Consider the following 14,730-nt stretch of genomic DNA (forward strand, 5'->3'; position numbering starts at 1 on the left):
CTGAATATCATAAGCAGAAATGCTGGAAAGGCATAGTTTATGCCCTCCAACTGACAGATGATCCAGGTTGTTTGTCCTGCACATGGTGCAAAACAGAGGAAGTTTGAGGGTGATCTTGATGGCCATGACATTTAGATGTGGAAAATAAAATCTGCTCATCACTTGTTTAAATACTTGAGGGTGAAGACTCAAGACATCAGTAGATCACATTCTTCCATTAAAAGAGGGGACCATTTTACCTCCTAGGTTGTTCACATAGAACACTGCTGGGAGGGTGTCTGACTAAACCACTACTGAGAAACCCTAGACTTGGCCCTGGAGCCAAAGGCCTACCTGATAGCTCTCTGAGCCTTTGTAACCAACCATCTGCCTTGAACCCAAAAAGCAAACCCAGATGGGCTCCCCAACCTGAGGCAGAGGTGTCCGTAATCATGACCACCTTGGGTACAGCAGAGAACCTCCCTGACTGCACTTTGTTTAAAACATGACACCAAAACAGATCCTCCCTGGCTTTTCAACAACAGACTCATGGAGGTATCTAGACCCCAGGGGTGCCTGGTCCACTGATAAAAATGGCCTGCTTCAGAGGTCTTATGGTGTGCCCTTAGCCATTGCACTGCATATCTAGTTAAGAGGTCAGGAGGCCTAGGACATTCATAGCCTTTGAACAAGAACCTCTAAATTCAAGACACACCTCACACCCTCCATCAGTTTCTGTTTTCCACCAGGAACAGTACCATGGAGGGGGAAACCCAGGAAATTGCAAACTGTGGATGAAGACAGATGTAACATTTTCCAGTTGATCAGCAAACCGTGCTCCAAGACATTGATGCCTGTAGCTTCATCTGTTTAAATTAACAGGTTTTTACTTCATTAGAGGCTCCTGACAACTGTAAGGTGATGCACTGCTGGCTTAAATGGGGGACTTGCAAACAGAAACCTCTTAGCCAGCATTTCACAGACAATCCCTTTAACCAATCGTATTGTACAATTGTACATTTAGGAATAGCACATAGTTTGGATCATCTTTAAATAAGACATGACAAAGTTACATATTTCAATCAGTTTTTATTTAGGTCATCTTTTTGCCCAGTCCATACTCAAGACACTATGGACAGTCTAATTACCCATCACAAAGCAAGATAAAAACCTTTAGATTCGCATTTGTAACAAATTTGTCTAAAATGGAACCAGGATAAAAAAAAAAAAAAAAAAAACTTGCTTCCACTTAAAATTTACCATTGGAAATGAAACTTGCAGTCTTTCACACATTCCACATAAATAACGCTTTCAGCTTCCTTTTTCATATAAATTATATACCTGCATTAAACAGCTATTTGTTGGCAATGATTCTGAATGGTGACCATACAATACGCTGTTGTGTCCTTACTTGTTGCACAGACTTAACCTTCCAGAATTGGAGGAGGCATTAATGAAATACAAGTGTTACTGTCAGACAATACCCAACAGTACATCCAACCATATGGCAAAATCTGAAGCCAGACATTTACTACTGTGTGCAATGAGAACTTGGTGTGTGTTTGGGGTGGTGGAAGTTAGAAAACACAAAGGGCATTTGCTTACGTATTATGATAAGTGAATCAGTTATGAGAAAAATATTAATTTAATGGATCTTCTAATTCACAGTTTTACAATAGAGCACCTAACATGGTGGCCTATCAGATACGCAAGTTTCCAAACTGCAACAGTGCTGGAGATGCAGTCTAGTTAAAGACTGACCTGTAAAAAGTATTAAGAGATCACCAGATGATCTTTCCCGAATATGTACAGGGTTGTTATTAACATGGTACCAATATTGGTTGGCAACTACAAATTAAAAAAAAAAAAAAGTAAGCTAAAACAGAAATATGTGAGTAATGGTGAACATAGCAGTAGACCTTTATAAGGACCACTGATGGGTATAAGCAAACATTAAATATTGCTGCATTCATAGAAAGGAACCTTTCGGTTAGTGCCCCTTTAAATTATAAGCACAATCCTTCTAACAATGTATTTCTGTCATGATTCCACTGCATTCTTTAACTGCACTGTACATAATTAGCCACAAATGTATCTGCATACATTTGTAAATATATGGAAGTTGACAGTCCCTTTAAGAACACCCACAGTAGATAGCACAATGTTGATCAGGAGGAGCCCCTTAACAAAACGTGCAAATTCTATTCTGGAATTCACAAACTTCCAGTATTCTGAAGGGTCACTATTTTGAAGTTATATACTTTGGATGTAAATACTTTAAGCCAGCTATTGATATGTGGCACCCTACAACTCCCTTTTAGCCAGTATGTAGTACAGACAAATCAGGGGATTGTGTAACCATGCAGGTGTACTGTACATGTGGCAGGGCTATGGGAGAACACTTACACCCTACATACTGGAGCTTCATGAATGAGAGAAGGGACAAAACATGGCAATGTAATATTTATTATGTGATTTACCATTACATCTGGTACACTGATTTCTTGTCATTACTTTACTTCTGGTATGTACTTTTACCATCTAAAATGGCAACAAACTAGATCTTTGCAATACTACTAAGAAGACCGTGTAAAAATTACCCATCTACCGAAAACTATAAAGCCACTAAATGGTCTACACTAAATGCCTTTAAAGGGGAACTCTGGATAAGAAAAACGTGTTTTCTATTAAAAGTACATTAAAATTAAATATATGTGTCTATACAATGTATTACCGTATCTGTGCGGTTCTGCCACACTGGTAGCTGATAGAAATCCAGGAAGTGAAAGAAAATGGCCCCTGTGCAAATCCACATTGTCTCCAGCTCCTTCTGCTACCCCCCCCCCCCCCTTAGGAGACAAATCTTCCATGCCTCAGTCTCACATTGTGTGCGTTTGCTGAGAGCAGGCTGATGATGCAGACAGGGGGCAGGGCATGATCTCACAGGAGGCTTGGCTGGATCCCCCAATCCTCTGAGTAATTTACTATCTCTGACCGGCCAAAAGCAGGTGTTGCACTGATTTCCCAGATTGTGCAAAAGTGTTCAGGGAATTTAGGGCTGTGTTCACACATGTTGGAGTGTCATTGCAGTACTGCAGTGTATTCACAAAAATGATGCAGTAACACAAGTAAATGATGCTAAACGGCAGAGAGGATCAGAGCCTTATTGTGGGGCTCAACTTCAAACATAACAGATGCTTGATCATAATATGTGCGTGGAAATGAAAAAATAAATTCAAAAAGTTCTTTACTTTATTCCAATATCAGTTACAGGTAGAGAATACAGAGCGCTGTGTGGTGTTACAGTTAGAGAATACAGTGTGCTGTGTGGGTGGAACAACAATGAAATGATAAAAGCACTGCAAATAATTCAGTAACACAATGAAACTGCAATGTGTGAACACAGCCTAGATGTTCTGCAACAGCTTTGGGCGGGGAATGTGCAGGGTGGAGGACTGTGATGAACAGCTGAGGGAAAGCAATGCATTCTGGAAACTGTAGTACTGTGTACAACTGATAAACCAGGAAGTACAGAAACACAAAACAGAACAAAACTCCCCAAAACAAATGGATTTTTGGTAGTTTCAAAAATCGAATAGATAGGTAAGTAATGCTTTATGCTTCTGCAGAAGTTTAATTTTTTTTAACCTCTACCTGGAGTTCCCCTTTAAAGGTCACTTAACTGTTCTGACACAAAGCAGAAAACAATGTAAAAAGGTGATCTTGTCTCAGTGGGTGTACCAACACAAAAAGGAAAGTCCAGTAACCTCTCCACTCCCCGTCCCAATACAGCTATTCGAAACGTACAATCACTAGCTATGTGTTAAAAGAGATGGCCATCCACATGGTGTCTACTATGGGTGTTGCAAAACTGAGGTAGTCAACCTTGATGAAGGCTCAGCATAAAAAAAGATTTTAATAGCCTCCAATAACTGCTTTTTCACTCTCCACTTTAAATGTGTAATGTTTACAACATGAATTCTTGTTCAATTCTTACAGCCTTGCGTGTTCCCATATTCAAAGACAAAGAAGCAAGGGTGGGGGATAGAGGGCATGTAGCAAGAGAAATAAAAAGGAAAAGTTTTAAATCTGGAACTATGGAGGAACCAGTTTTCTGTTTCATCCAGTGCGCAGTGGAGAAGATCAGGCAGTTCAGATGGATCTTGAGTCCAACAGCTGTAGTATGTTTTCCTTATGGGCAAATTTACAAAGACTGTGTTAAATGTTTTTGCAGCTTTACTGTTCACCAAGAACTGCGTATTGGTTGTCTAACTGAAGTTGAAGGGCTTGATTCTTTGCAGCTTCTTCTCTGGCGCGGTTTTTATGTTTTACTATTTCGAATGTCTTCTCCATTTCTTTATCCCTAGTTTATTAAAACAAAATGACAACTGTCAAGGATAGTAGATGGGGGATAAACAGAATATCTAAGCAGAGAAATTTCAAATTTTTCATAGGTACTAACATGCATCCCTGTATGAAGACAAACATAAAAACGTCAAAGGGGTTATTCAGGGTTAGAAAAAGTACTGCTACTTTCTTCCAAAAACAGCACCACCCTTGCGCTGTTTGTTTGCTGCATTACAACTCAATTCACTTTAATGGAACTGAGCTGCATTATCACCCACAAATTGAGTACAAATGTGGTGCTATTTTTGTAAGAAAGTAACTACGTTTCTCTAATCCTTGATAACCCCTTTAACCCCTTAAGGACACAGTGGACCGAATACAATGATACCCGTGCTTACATAGATTATCTAATATTTTCCTTTTTTTAAAAGTAAAAAAAATTCAGAAAATTTTAAAAATGGTATATTGTGACTTTTTGCACCATCCCAAGTTATTATTGGTAACCTGTAGATGGGAAGTTTTGATCACTATTGTTTTCTGATATAGAAACTTAAAGTGTCACTGTCGTGAATTTTTTTTTTTTGCAGAAAATCAATAGTCCAGGCGATTTTAAGAAATTTTGTCATTGGGTTTATTAGCCGAAAAATGCATTTTTATCATGAAAAAGGAGTTTGAAGCTCTCCCCGTTTTCATTGTTCTCCTATGGAGAGAGCTAAATAAAACACCAAAACAGGACAACAAAGAGTTAATCTACAAAAACATCACCCTCCATCTCCTCTGACAGTCACGACTGACCTCTTATTACAGCTGTCACCCAGCTCTATGCCTCTAATCCTTTGTTCTCAGCTTTCTGCTGTCTGCTAACTCCCTCCTCCCTATAGAACAGACAGGGTACGTCTGATGCAACAAATCACAATTTTCTGATTTTTTGCAGTGGATGGAAAAGAGGAAGGAGGGGGGACCTGGGAAAAGGTTTTTTTTAAATGCAGATAATGGCATATTTGGCTAATAAACCCAATTACAAAGTTTCCTAAAAATCGCCTGGACTATTGATTTCTACAAAAAACAAACAAACAAAAAAAAAAACGACTCTTAAGGAGAAAAAAAATCTGCAACCTTTATCTTTTTGTTTACACTGTTCACTGTGTGGGGACAACAATGTTATATCTTAATAAACTAGACAACTCCACATGTTACGATACCAAATGTTTTTTTTAATTATTTTTTTTACATGTTTTGTTTGTAAAATAGGTAAGAGGGGGGAGTCAAACTTGCACTGCAGGACAGCTTTGTATAAACTTTTTAACATTTTTACACTTTAAGTCCCCCATGTGGGACTATTATAAATAATTATTAGATTGCTTATACTGATCAATGCTATGCCATCTACTGCTAGCCTGAGGCAGACTATGAGAAGATTACCAATTGTATCAGTCCATTGAATGTATTCAAACACAGGTACACTGCTGTGTCAGTCAGCATGTTCTCCTAGTACGCTAATGTATACCCTAAATGTAGACTCTGAATATGTAGACTTTTGTAAAAGACTGCACTGTGGAAGAGGTACATTTGACTACTTGCCTGCGGGATTCTATATGCTTGGCAGTGGCTTGAAGAGATGGGAACTGGGTATCGCTATAAATTTCTGGTGGACCTTGCGGTTTCCGTGTTGGAGCAGCCATTCGAGCAGCAGGTGGTCTATATACACCGGATTGTTGTACAGGCTCTGGGGCTTCTGTAACTAAAAGATTAATAAGGAAAAAAAAGTCAAAGTCAAAAATAAATCTAACCCAATAAAGGGCGAAAACACACAAATTTTTTATAAAATACATCTAGCATCTCATTGCCAAGATCCACTGCAATCTGAAGATACAGCCAAGAGAAAGCAAAGCATCCAGAGATACAGAAAACTCTTTCACTATTATAGTCTGAAGAAGTTACTGCCAAGGTCTCCCCCAGACATATCTCCAAAATGCAGTAGGTCTGGCTCGGTTCATACTACATTTTTTCAAAAACGTATGAAAAAGGGATGCATGTGTGTGCATCCATTTTGATCCGTTTTTCTATTGAATTCCATTATTAAAAAAACGTAGTAGTCGACCTCATTTTTGTGTACGTTAATAAAACGGATCTGATTTGATCTTTTTTTATAATGGAATTCAATGGAAAAAAGAACACACGCATCCGTTACAGTATCACTTAAAACCCCCTCACACACAGGGGTGTCTAAACACTGCTGATTTATATAAGTCTAGGAAGTTGTCTTACCAACACTTATAGGAGCTTGAGCAGGAGCAGTTTTATTCCAGGGACCCACAGTCTTTTCTGAGCCATAGCCTCCAGCTTCTTCCCAGTCTGCCCCCTGTTCTTCTTTTTTCTCATTTTCGTCATCATCTTTTTCATTGCTACAACCAGAAAAATTAACATATTGCCATACTAAAATCACAAATTAATATCTGAGTTCTGCACATGGAAGGCAAGGAACTTTCGTGAATGTCTATTGTGGCATACTAAACGTTTAAATTTAAGGTGTTATCAAAGCTTAGAAAAATATGAACACTTTCTTCCTTAAACAGCACCACTCGTTCTCAGTCGAATGGAACTGAATTGTAATGCCACACACAACCTAACGGTAGGGGTGAGGCTGTTTTTGCAAGAAAGTTGTTTTTATCTCGCCCTGGGTAAGCCCTTTAACTCCTTCAAGGCCAAGCCCATTGATGCACAGATGTCCGGGTCAAATTAATGCAATGTTCCTCCTTGCCTTCTAAGAACTACAGCGCTTTTATTTTTCCACTTACAAGGCTGGTTGGGGTGTCATTTTTTGTGCCATGATCTCTAGTTTTTAATATTATATTTGTGGAAAGAAAAAATAGGATATAGCAATCGCAGCTGCCTGTCATTATGCTGGGCTCCCGAGACACTGATGTGTGCGGGGCCGCTCTCACTGCCCACACACATCTATAGCCCCTAAGTCGGGAACATATATATACAGATTACTGACCGGAAGGGGTCAATAAAGATTGAACAAATCTTGCATCTGTGCTAATCCAATTGTCCATTAACTACTGTGTTTGATCTGTCAGCATTCCCTGCAGGCTATAAATTTGCAATGTTTTTGTAATTTTAGTAAAAGGGAATGTATTGAACAGAGTATACTATAGCACAGAACACTTACAAGGAGAGCATTTGTCAACAAGCTGCCCTCTGTGAATGCAGATCATGAGGCTACGTTCACACCAGTCAATTCTTTTAAGAATCTTAGCAAAGTATTCAAAATCTGATTGACGCCAGCAAATTCCATCAGAATTTAGGCACACATTTTTATAGACAATCTTACTTAGACCTAGCCATACCATCTGGCAGTGAGTGTGTCATACATGAAATACAGCACTGCATTTTACTTTGCACTGCTGTGCTCTCTGAAATCCCCCTGGCTGTTTCTATGGACTGCAGTGGGTCTCGGCAGAGACCAGCTGCGATTAAAAACTTCTGGATATGTCAGATGACATTTTAAAAGCCATGACAAATCACAGCAGGGCAACAATAACGCCAGTGATTTTTGTAAAATGGCTCATGCAACACTGCACAATTTTAGCAAGGTATTACCTTATCTGCAATGACTGAATCCTTAAGCCACTGTAGTCGACTTCTTTTTGCTCAAATTCTTTCCATTCATCATCTTCCTACAATAAAAGATGTGATACACATTAACACTGTAAAAGACAAAGCAAGTTAAATAAGGAGAATGGGTCATTACAGAAACGGTAGCTTATGTAATCAGGAGCTGGGAAATCCACATGCCATGTTCATTTTTGCAGTGCATACATTTGCATCCCTAGATTAAACTGGCACAACTGCAGGGACCAGCCAGAGCCACGATCGGATCCATGCAGTTAACCCTATAAACGCTGGTAGCTATGAACATCAGTGAAATAAAATGTAAAATAAATTTTATATATATATATACACATACATACATACACACACACACACACACACACACCTCTCTCTCTCTATATCTATCTATACACACACACCCCTCTCTCTCTCTCTATATCTATCTATACACACACACCCCTCTCTCTCTCTCTATATCTATCTATACACACACACCCCTCTCTCTCTCTCTATATCTATCTATACACACACACCCCTCTCTCTCTCTCTATATCTATCTATACACACACACCCCTCTCTCTCTCTCTATATCTATCTATACACACACACTTCTACTAAAAAATCTCAGGTCTTCCCATACTTATTAGCTGCTGTATGACCGGAAGGAAATGTTATTTTCAGTCTGACACCGTGCTCTCTGCTGACATCTCTGGCCGAGACAGGAACTCTGTCCCTGTTTTCTATAAATCCCCTAGAAAACCTCTCCTACTCTGCACAGTTCCTGTCTTGGCCGGAGATGTCAGCAGAGAGCACCGTGTCAGACTGAAAATAAAACAACATTTCCTGCAGGACATATAGTAGTTAATTGCAAATCTATACAACTTTCTGACAAGTTGACTTGAAAGAAAAAGATTTTTGCTGGACAACCCCTTAAATTCCTGCAAAATATATTACTAGGAAATGTATGAATTGACCAGGGGCCAGTTTAACTATAAGACAAGCCCTTTAGTCTCCTGAAGTGCTAACGCATGAGCATTCATACACGGGGCCTCATTTACCAAGACTAAGGGGGCATTCAAGCTTCCCACCATTTTGGCCCATGCACAGAGAAGTAGCACAAAGATTGTAGCTTTTTCAGAGTTTCCAACATCATGAATGCTGACGTGGGGAGTTCCAAAGTCCGTTCCGTAGCGCATCGTCCATAACTGCAGACCATGCACGGAACGTGCGAATGCCCCCAAAAACTCAACCTGTTGCTCATGACAACCAGAACAGCTATTATCTGAACTGCTCTAAGAAAATTAAAGCCGTACAATGATTGGCTGCTGTGGTCTAATATCTCTTGAGGCCCTATGATTTGGATGATTAGTGGCCAAAGTGGACGATATATGCCTATACTGACAATATCTCCATGTGCGCCTTGCAGCGCTGATATCAGGCCCCCCTCCTCTAGGCTGTGCCATCCTGGTCTGTGTGCCGAAGGGTGATTCTGTTCATAAGATGGAGGAGCATGTTACTATGCCCTTCTCTCTGTGTCCTCCACTAAGCCTGTATATGCCTATGGAAGACACAGAGGGACAGGCAAAGTCACAGGCTCCTTAAAGGAGAAGTCCGGCGAATTTTCTTTTAATAACGTATTGTATTGCCCCCCAAAAGTTATACAAATCACCAATATACACTTATTACGGGGAATGCACATAAAGCTCTTTTTCCCTGCACTTACTACTGCATCAAGGCTTCACTTCCTGGATAAAATAGTGACGTCACGACCCGACTCCCAGCGCTGTGCGGGCTGTGGCTGCTGGAGAGGATGATGGCAGAGGGATGCTCAGAGTCCCTCCAGTTTCCTGTGTCCCTCAGTGTCCCCTGCCATCATCCTCTCCAGCAGCCACAGCCCGCACAGCTCTGGGAGTTGGGTCGTGACATCACCATGTTATACAGGAAGTGAAGCCTTGATGCAGTAGTAAGTGCAGGGAAAAAAGTACTTCATGTGCATTTCCTGTAATAAGTGTATATTGGTGATTTGTATAACTTTTGGGGGGCAATACATATGTTAATAAAAAATTTTGCCGGACTTCTCCTTTAAAAGGCTTATTCTAGTGTTAGAAAAACATGGCCACTTTCTTGCAGAGACAACACCACTCTTGTTTTCAGTTTAGGTGCGGTTTGCAATTAACCTCCATTCACTTAAATGGAACATAGTTGCAAAATTCCACCCAAACTGGAGACAAGAGTGGTTCCCTCTCTGAAGGAAAGTGACTGTTTTACTAATGCTGGATAACCCCCTTTATGCTCAGCTTGTTATGGAGAGAATCACCATTAGGCATACAGCAGACCAGGACGACACAGCTTCAAGAATGGGGCCTGATATCAGCACTGCCAGGCACACAGGTAGTAGCTATCAGCTGGTGCATAGAGTACAATTACTAATACCGGACACAATTTTACTATAAAGTGTCTAACCTGTGTTGTCCGTGTAAATTGCTTTTTAAGTACTGTTTTGCCAAATGTCTGGGGTCCCGAATTTCCTGAACCCCTTGAGGATAGATGCCCAGGACAATTGCCTAGTTTAAACCCCAGCGCCTGCCCTGTATTTTCTTTACTATTTTTTTTTCTTAAACATGTTTCACTGACACAGCAGTTTCCTGTAGAGGCTATTCTAGAGAGTATTTCCTGATCTTGAAGTGACTGTACCACCAGGCCCAGGCTGAAGCACTGGAGGCGGGCCGACCCACCCTTAGTGGGAAGAAACCCCAGCCCCTCCATGACGGGACTCCATTAGAATCAATGGAACCCTATCACTAAGGGTGGGTCGGCCCGCCTCCAGTGCTTCAGCCTGGGCCTGGTGGTACAGTCACTTTAAATAGGTCAAACAATTTCTTTGGCATACATCTGGTGACTAGGGTGTGCTGGTAGCTTTGGTGAAGCATGTGCAGAACATATGCAGTAATACACAACACCAGTAAGAGCTCTAGAGCATGTTCACAAGGGATTCTGTACAAAATCTATAGAACCCCATCCCATATATCCAGAGATATCCTGTGCTGTACTTCATAGGTCACATATTTCCACTCTGGACTAGTAAATCTGTGTGTGAAATATGCAACAAGTCACTTACTGAGATGGTTATTGCCCAGAAGCCTCATCAGGAAGCCGGCACATGGAGAAGCTCCATTGCATCTGCCTAATATCAGCCAAATGCTACGGCAATATGTGACTTCAAGTTACAGTGACTGAGCAGACCCCCCGACCAGTCACCTGTGCCCCCTAGGTTAGATTTGTCTTTCTGTACCTGTGCTTTGGCCCACTGTAGTGATACATATAACTCACACATCACCGTGCTTTAGGTGGCATCTGGCGGGCAGTGTCTCCCCCTCCTACATGACTACACAGATGTGTCATTCTGGAGTCCAGGAAAGCTGAGTGTAGTTGTCACAAACTATTACAGGTTCTGTTTTTTATGTTGCATCTCTGGAGGCCCAGTCATATCCAGCACCATGTATTATCAGGTGACCCAGGATGACTAGGCCTCAGCTATGTGGAGCATAATGTAGTCATATGACCCGCATGGCTGTGTGACCATATCCGCAGACCTTCATAGAGCAGCAGAGAGGGCTGATCCCTATAGGAGAGTAGGGAGCACACAGTGAGCAGCCGGCTGTGCTCCCCTCATGTCACATGCAGCAGACTGATCCCTATAGGAGAGTAGGGAGCACACCGTGAGCAGCCGGCTGTGCTCCCCTCATGTCACATGCAGCAGACTGATCCCTATAGGAGAGTAGGGAGCACACAATGAGCAGCCGGCTGTGCTCCCCTCATGTCACATGCAGCAGACTGATCCCTATAGGAGAGTAGGGAGCACACAATGAGCAGCCAGCTGTGCTCCCCTCATGTCACAGGCAGCAGAGAGGGCTGATCCCTATAGGAGAGTAGGGAGCACACAATGAGCAGCCGGCTGTGCTCCCCTCATGTCACATGCAGCAGACTGATCCCTATAGGAGAGTAGGGAGCACACCGTGAGCAGCCGGCTGTGCTCCCCTCATGTCACATGCAGCAGACTGATCCCTATAGGAGAGTAGGGAGCACACAATGAGCAGCCGGCTGTGCTCCCCTCATGTCACATGCAGCACTGATCCCTATAGGAGAGTAGGGAGCACACAATGAGCAGCCGGCTCCCCTCATGTCATATGCAGCAGACTGATCCCTATAGGAGAGTAGGGAGCACACAATGAGCAGCCGGCTGTGCTCCCCTTATGTCACATGCAGCAGAGAGGGCTGATCCCTATAGGAGAGTAGGGAGCACACAATGAGCAGCCGGCTCCCCTCATGTCACATGCAGCAGACTGATCCCTATAGGAGAGTAGGGAGCACACAATGAGCAGCCGGCTATGCTCCCCTTATGTTACATGCAGCAGAGAGGGCTGATCCCTATAGGAGAGTAGGGAGCACACAATGAGCAGCCGGCTATGCTCCCCTTATGTTACATGCAGCAGAGAGGGCTGATCCCTATAGGAGAGTAGGGAGCACACAATGAGCAGCCGGCTGTGCTCCCCTCATGTCACAGGCAGCAGACTGATCCCTATAGGAGAGTAGGGAGCACACAATGAGCAGCCGGCTGTGCTCCCCTCATGTCACATGCAGCAGACTGATCCCTATAAGAGAGTAGGGAGCACACAATGAGCAGCCGGCTATGCTCCCCTTATGTTACATGCAGCAGAGAGGGCTGATCCCTATAGGAGAGTAGGGAGCACACAATGAGCAGCCGGCTGTGCTCCCCTCATGTCACATGCAGCAGACTGATCCCTATAGGAGAGTAGGGAGCACACAATGAGCAGCCGGCTGTGCTCCCCTCATGTCACATGCAGCAGACTGATCCCTATATAAGAGTAGGGAGCACCCAATGAGCAGCCGGCTGTGCTCCCCTCATGTCACATGCAGCAGACTGATCCCTATAGGAGAGTAGGGAGCACACAATGAGCAGCCGGCTGTGCTCCCCTCATGTCACATGCAGCAGACTGATCCCTATAGGAGAGTAGGGAGCACACAATGAGCAGCCGGCTGTGCTCCCCTCATGTCACATGCAGCAGACTGATCCCTATATAAGAGTAGGGAGCACACAATGAGCAGCCGGCTGTGCTCCCCTCATGTCACATGCAGCAGACTGATCCCTATAGGAGAGTAGGGAGCACACAATGAGCAGCCGGCTGTGCTCCCCTCATGTCACAGGCAGCAGACTGATCCCTATAGGAGAGTAGGGAGCACACAATGAGCAGCCGGCTGTGCTCCCCTCATGTCACATGCAGCAGACTGATCCCTATAAGAGAGTAGGGAGCACACAATGAGCAGCCGGCTATGCTCCCCTTATGTTACATGCAGCAGAGAGGGCTGATCCCTATAGGAGAGTAGGGAGCACACAATGAGCAGCCGGCTGTGCTCCCCTCATGTCACATGCAGCAGACTGATCCCTATAGGAGAGTAGGGAGCACACAATGAGCAGCCGGCTGTGCTCCCCTCATGTCACATGCAGCAGACTGATCCCTATATAAGAGTAGGGAGCACACAATGAGCAGCCGGCTGTGCTCCCCTCATGTCACATGCAGCAGACTGATCCCTATAGGAGAGTAGGGAGCACACAATGAGCAGCCGGCTGTGCTCCCCTCATGTCACATGCAGCAGACTGATCCCTATAGGAGAGTAGGGAGCACACAATGAGCAGCCGGCTGTGCTCCCCTCATGTCACATGCAGCAGACTGATCCCTATATAAGAGTAGGGAGCACACAATGAGCAGCCGGCTGTGCTCCCCTCATGTCACATGCAGCAGACTGATCCCTATATAAGAGTAGGGAGCACACAATGAGCAGCCGGCTGTGCTCCCCTCATGTCACATGCAGCAGACTGATCCCTATAGGAGAGTAGGGAGCACACAATGAGCAGCCGGCTGTGCTCCCCTCATGTCACATGCAGCAGACTGATCCCTATAGGAGAGTAGGGAGCACACAATGAGCAGCCGGCTATGCTCCCCTTATGTTACATGCAGCAGAGAGGGCTGATCCCTATAGGAGAGTAGGGAGCACCTCTAGCACTCTGTCCCTGTGGGCTGGAAGTTTCCCTAGGAAGGCGCAGCACAGTGACATCAGGTGGCAGCGGGCACAAACATGGCAGCCCTGCCTGCTGCCACACGTGCAGTGCCAGCCCGAGCCGCGGCAGCCCACCTTCTCCTGCTGCGGGTCCTGGGACTCGCCCTTGTAGGACTTCTCCTTCTTGATGTTCTTGGCCCCTCCGCTCAGTGACGTTAGCGATGACTGTGCCCCGTCAGCCGTCCGCGCTGCCCCCTTGCCGCCGGCCGCGGCGCCGGAACCTCCCCTGTCTTTCTTCTTTTTCTTATCTCTTTTGGCAAAGAAGTCGTCCAGGCTCCTCTCGTCGGGCTCGGCCATGTTGGCGACACCTGGCACACGCGTCGGGATGAGCGTCTATGACGGTGAACGCTGAGCACAGCACGCACCGGTCACACCAACTGAGTGAGTGGAGCGGTGAGGCCGGAAGCGCTGCCCACACCCGGGAACGAACCATCATGAGCTAATTCATGGGGGATGAACAAGGGATACGTAGCTGCACGCATAGGGCCTACAAGATCACATGTATCTCCACGTTCCCACCTTTCCTTAAAGTGGTATCGCCCTTCTTTCTGCCTTTACTTACTCAACATGGAACGTGTCTGGCCACTAGTGTCTGGATTAATTATTAATTTTTTTTCTTCGATAACTTTATTTATAAGACTATGATTT

At 44.0% G+C, this 14,730-nt stretch overlaps 1 protein-coding gene across 1 annotated transcript; it reads right to left on the minus strand.

The window, feature by feature from the left end:
- Positions 1–1,048: 1,048 nt before the first annotated feature.
- Positions 1,049–14,519, minus strand: CDV3 (CDV3 homolog). Its single transcript, XM_069958344.1, has 5 exons — positions 14,158–14,519; positions 7,933–8,009; positions 6,595–6,731; positions 5,908–6,067; positions 1,049–4,342 (listed from the first exon to the last, which is right to left on the minus strand). Exons 1-5 carry the CDS (start codon positions 14,377–14,379, stop codon positions 4,216–4,218), a joined length of 723 nt encoding a protein of 240 aa, XP_069814445.1. The 5' UTR covers positions 14,380–14,519; the 3' UTR covers positions 1,049–4,215.
- Between the last annotated feature and the right edge of the window lie 211 nt (positions 14,520–14,730).

The sequence above is a fragment of the Dendropsophus ebraccatus genome, chromosome 2 (genome assembly GCF_027789765.1).
Source record: "Dendropsophus ebraccatus isolate aDenEbr1 chromosome 2, aDenEbr1.pat, whole genome shotgun sequence".
NCBI classification, from domain to species: domain Eukaryota; kingdom Metazoa; phylum Chordata; class Amphibia; order Anura; family Hylidae; genus Dendropsophus; species Dendropsophus ebraccatus.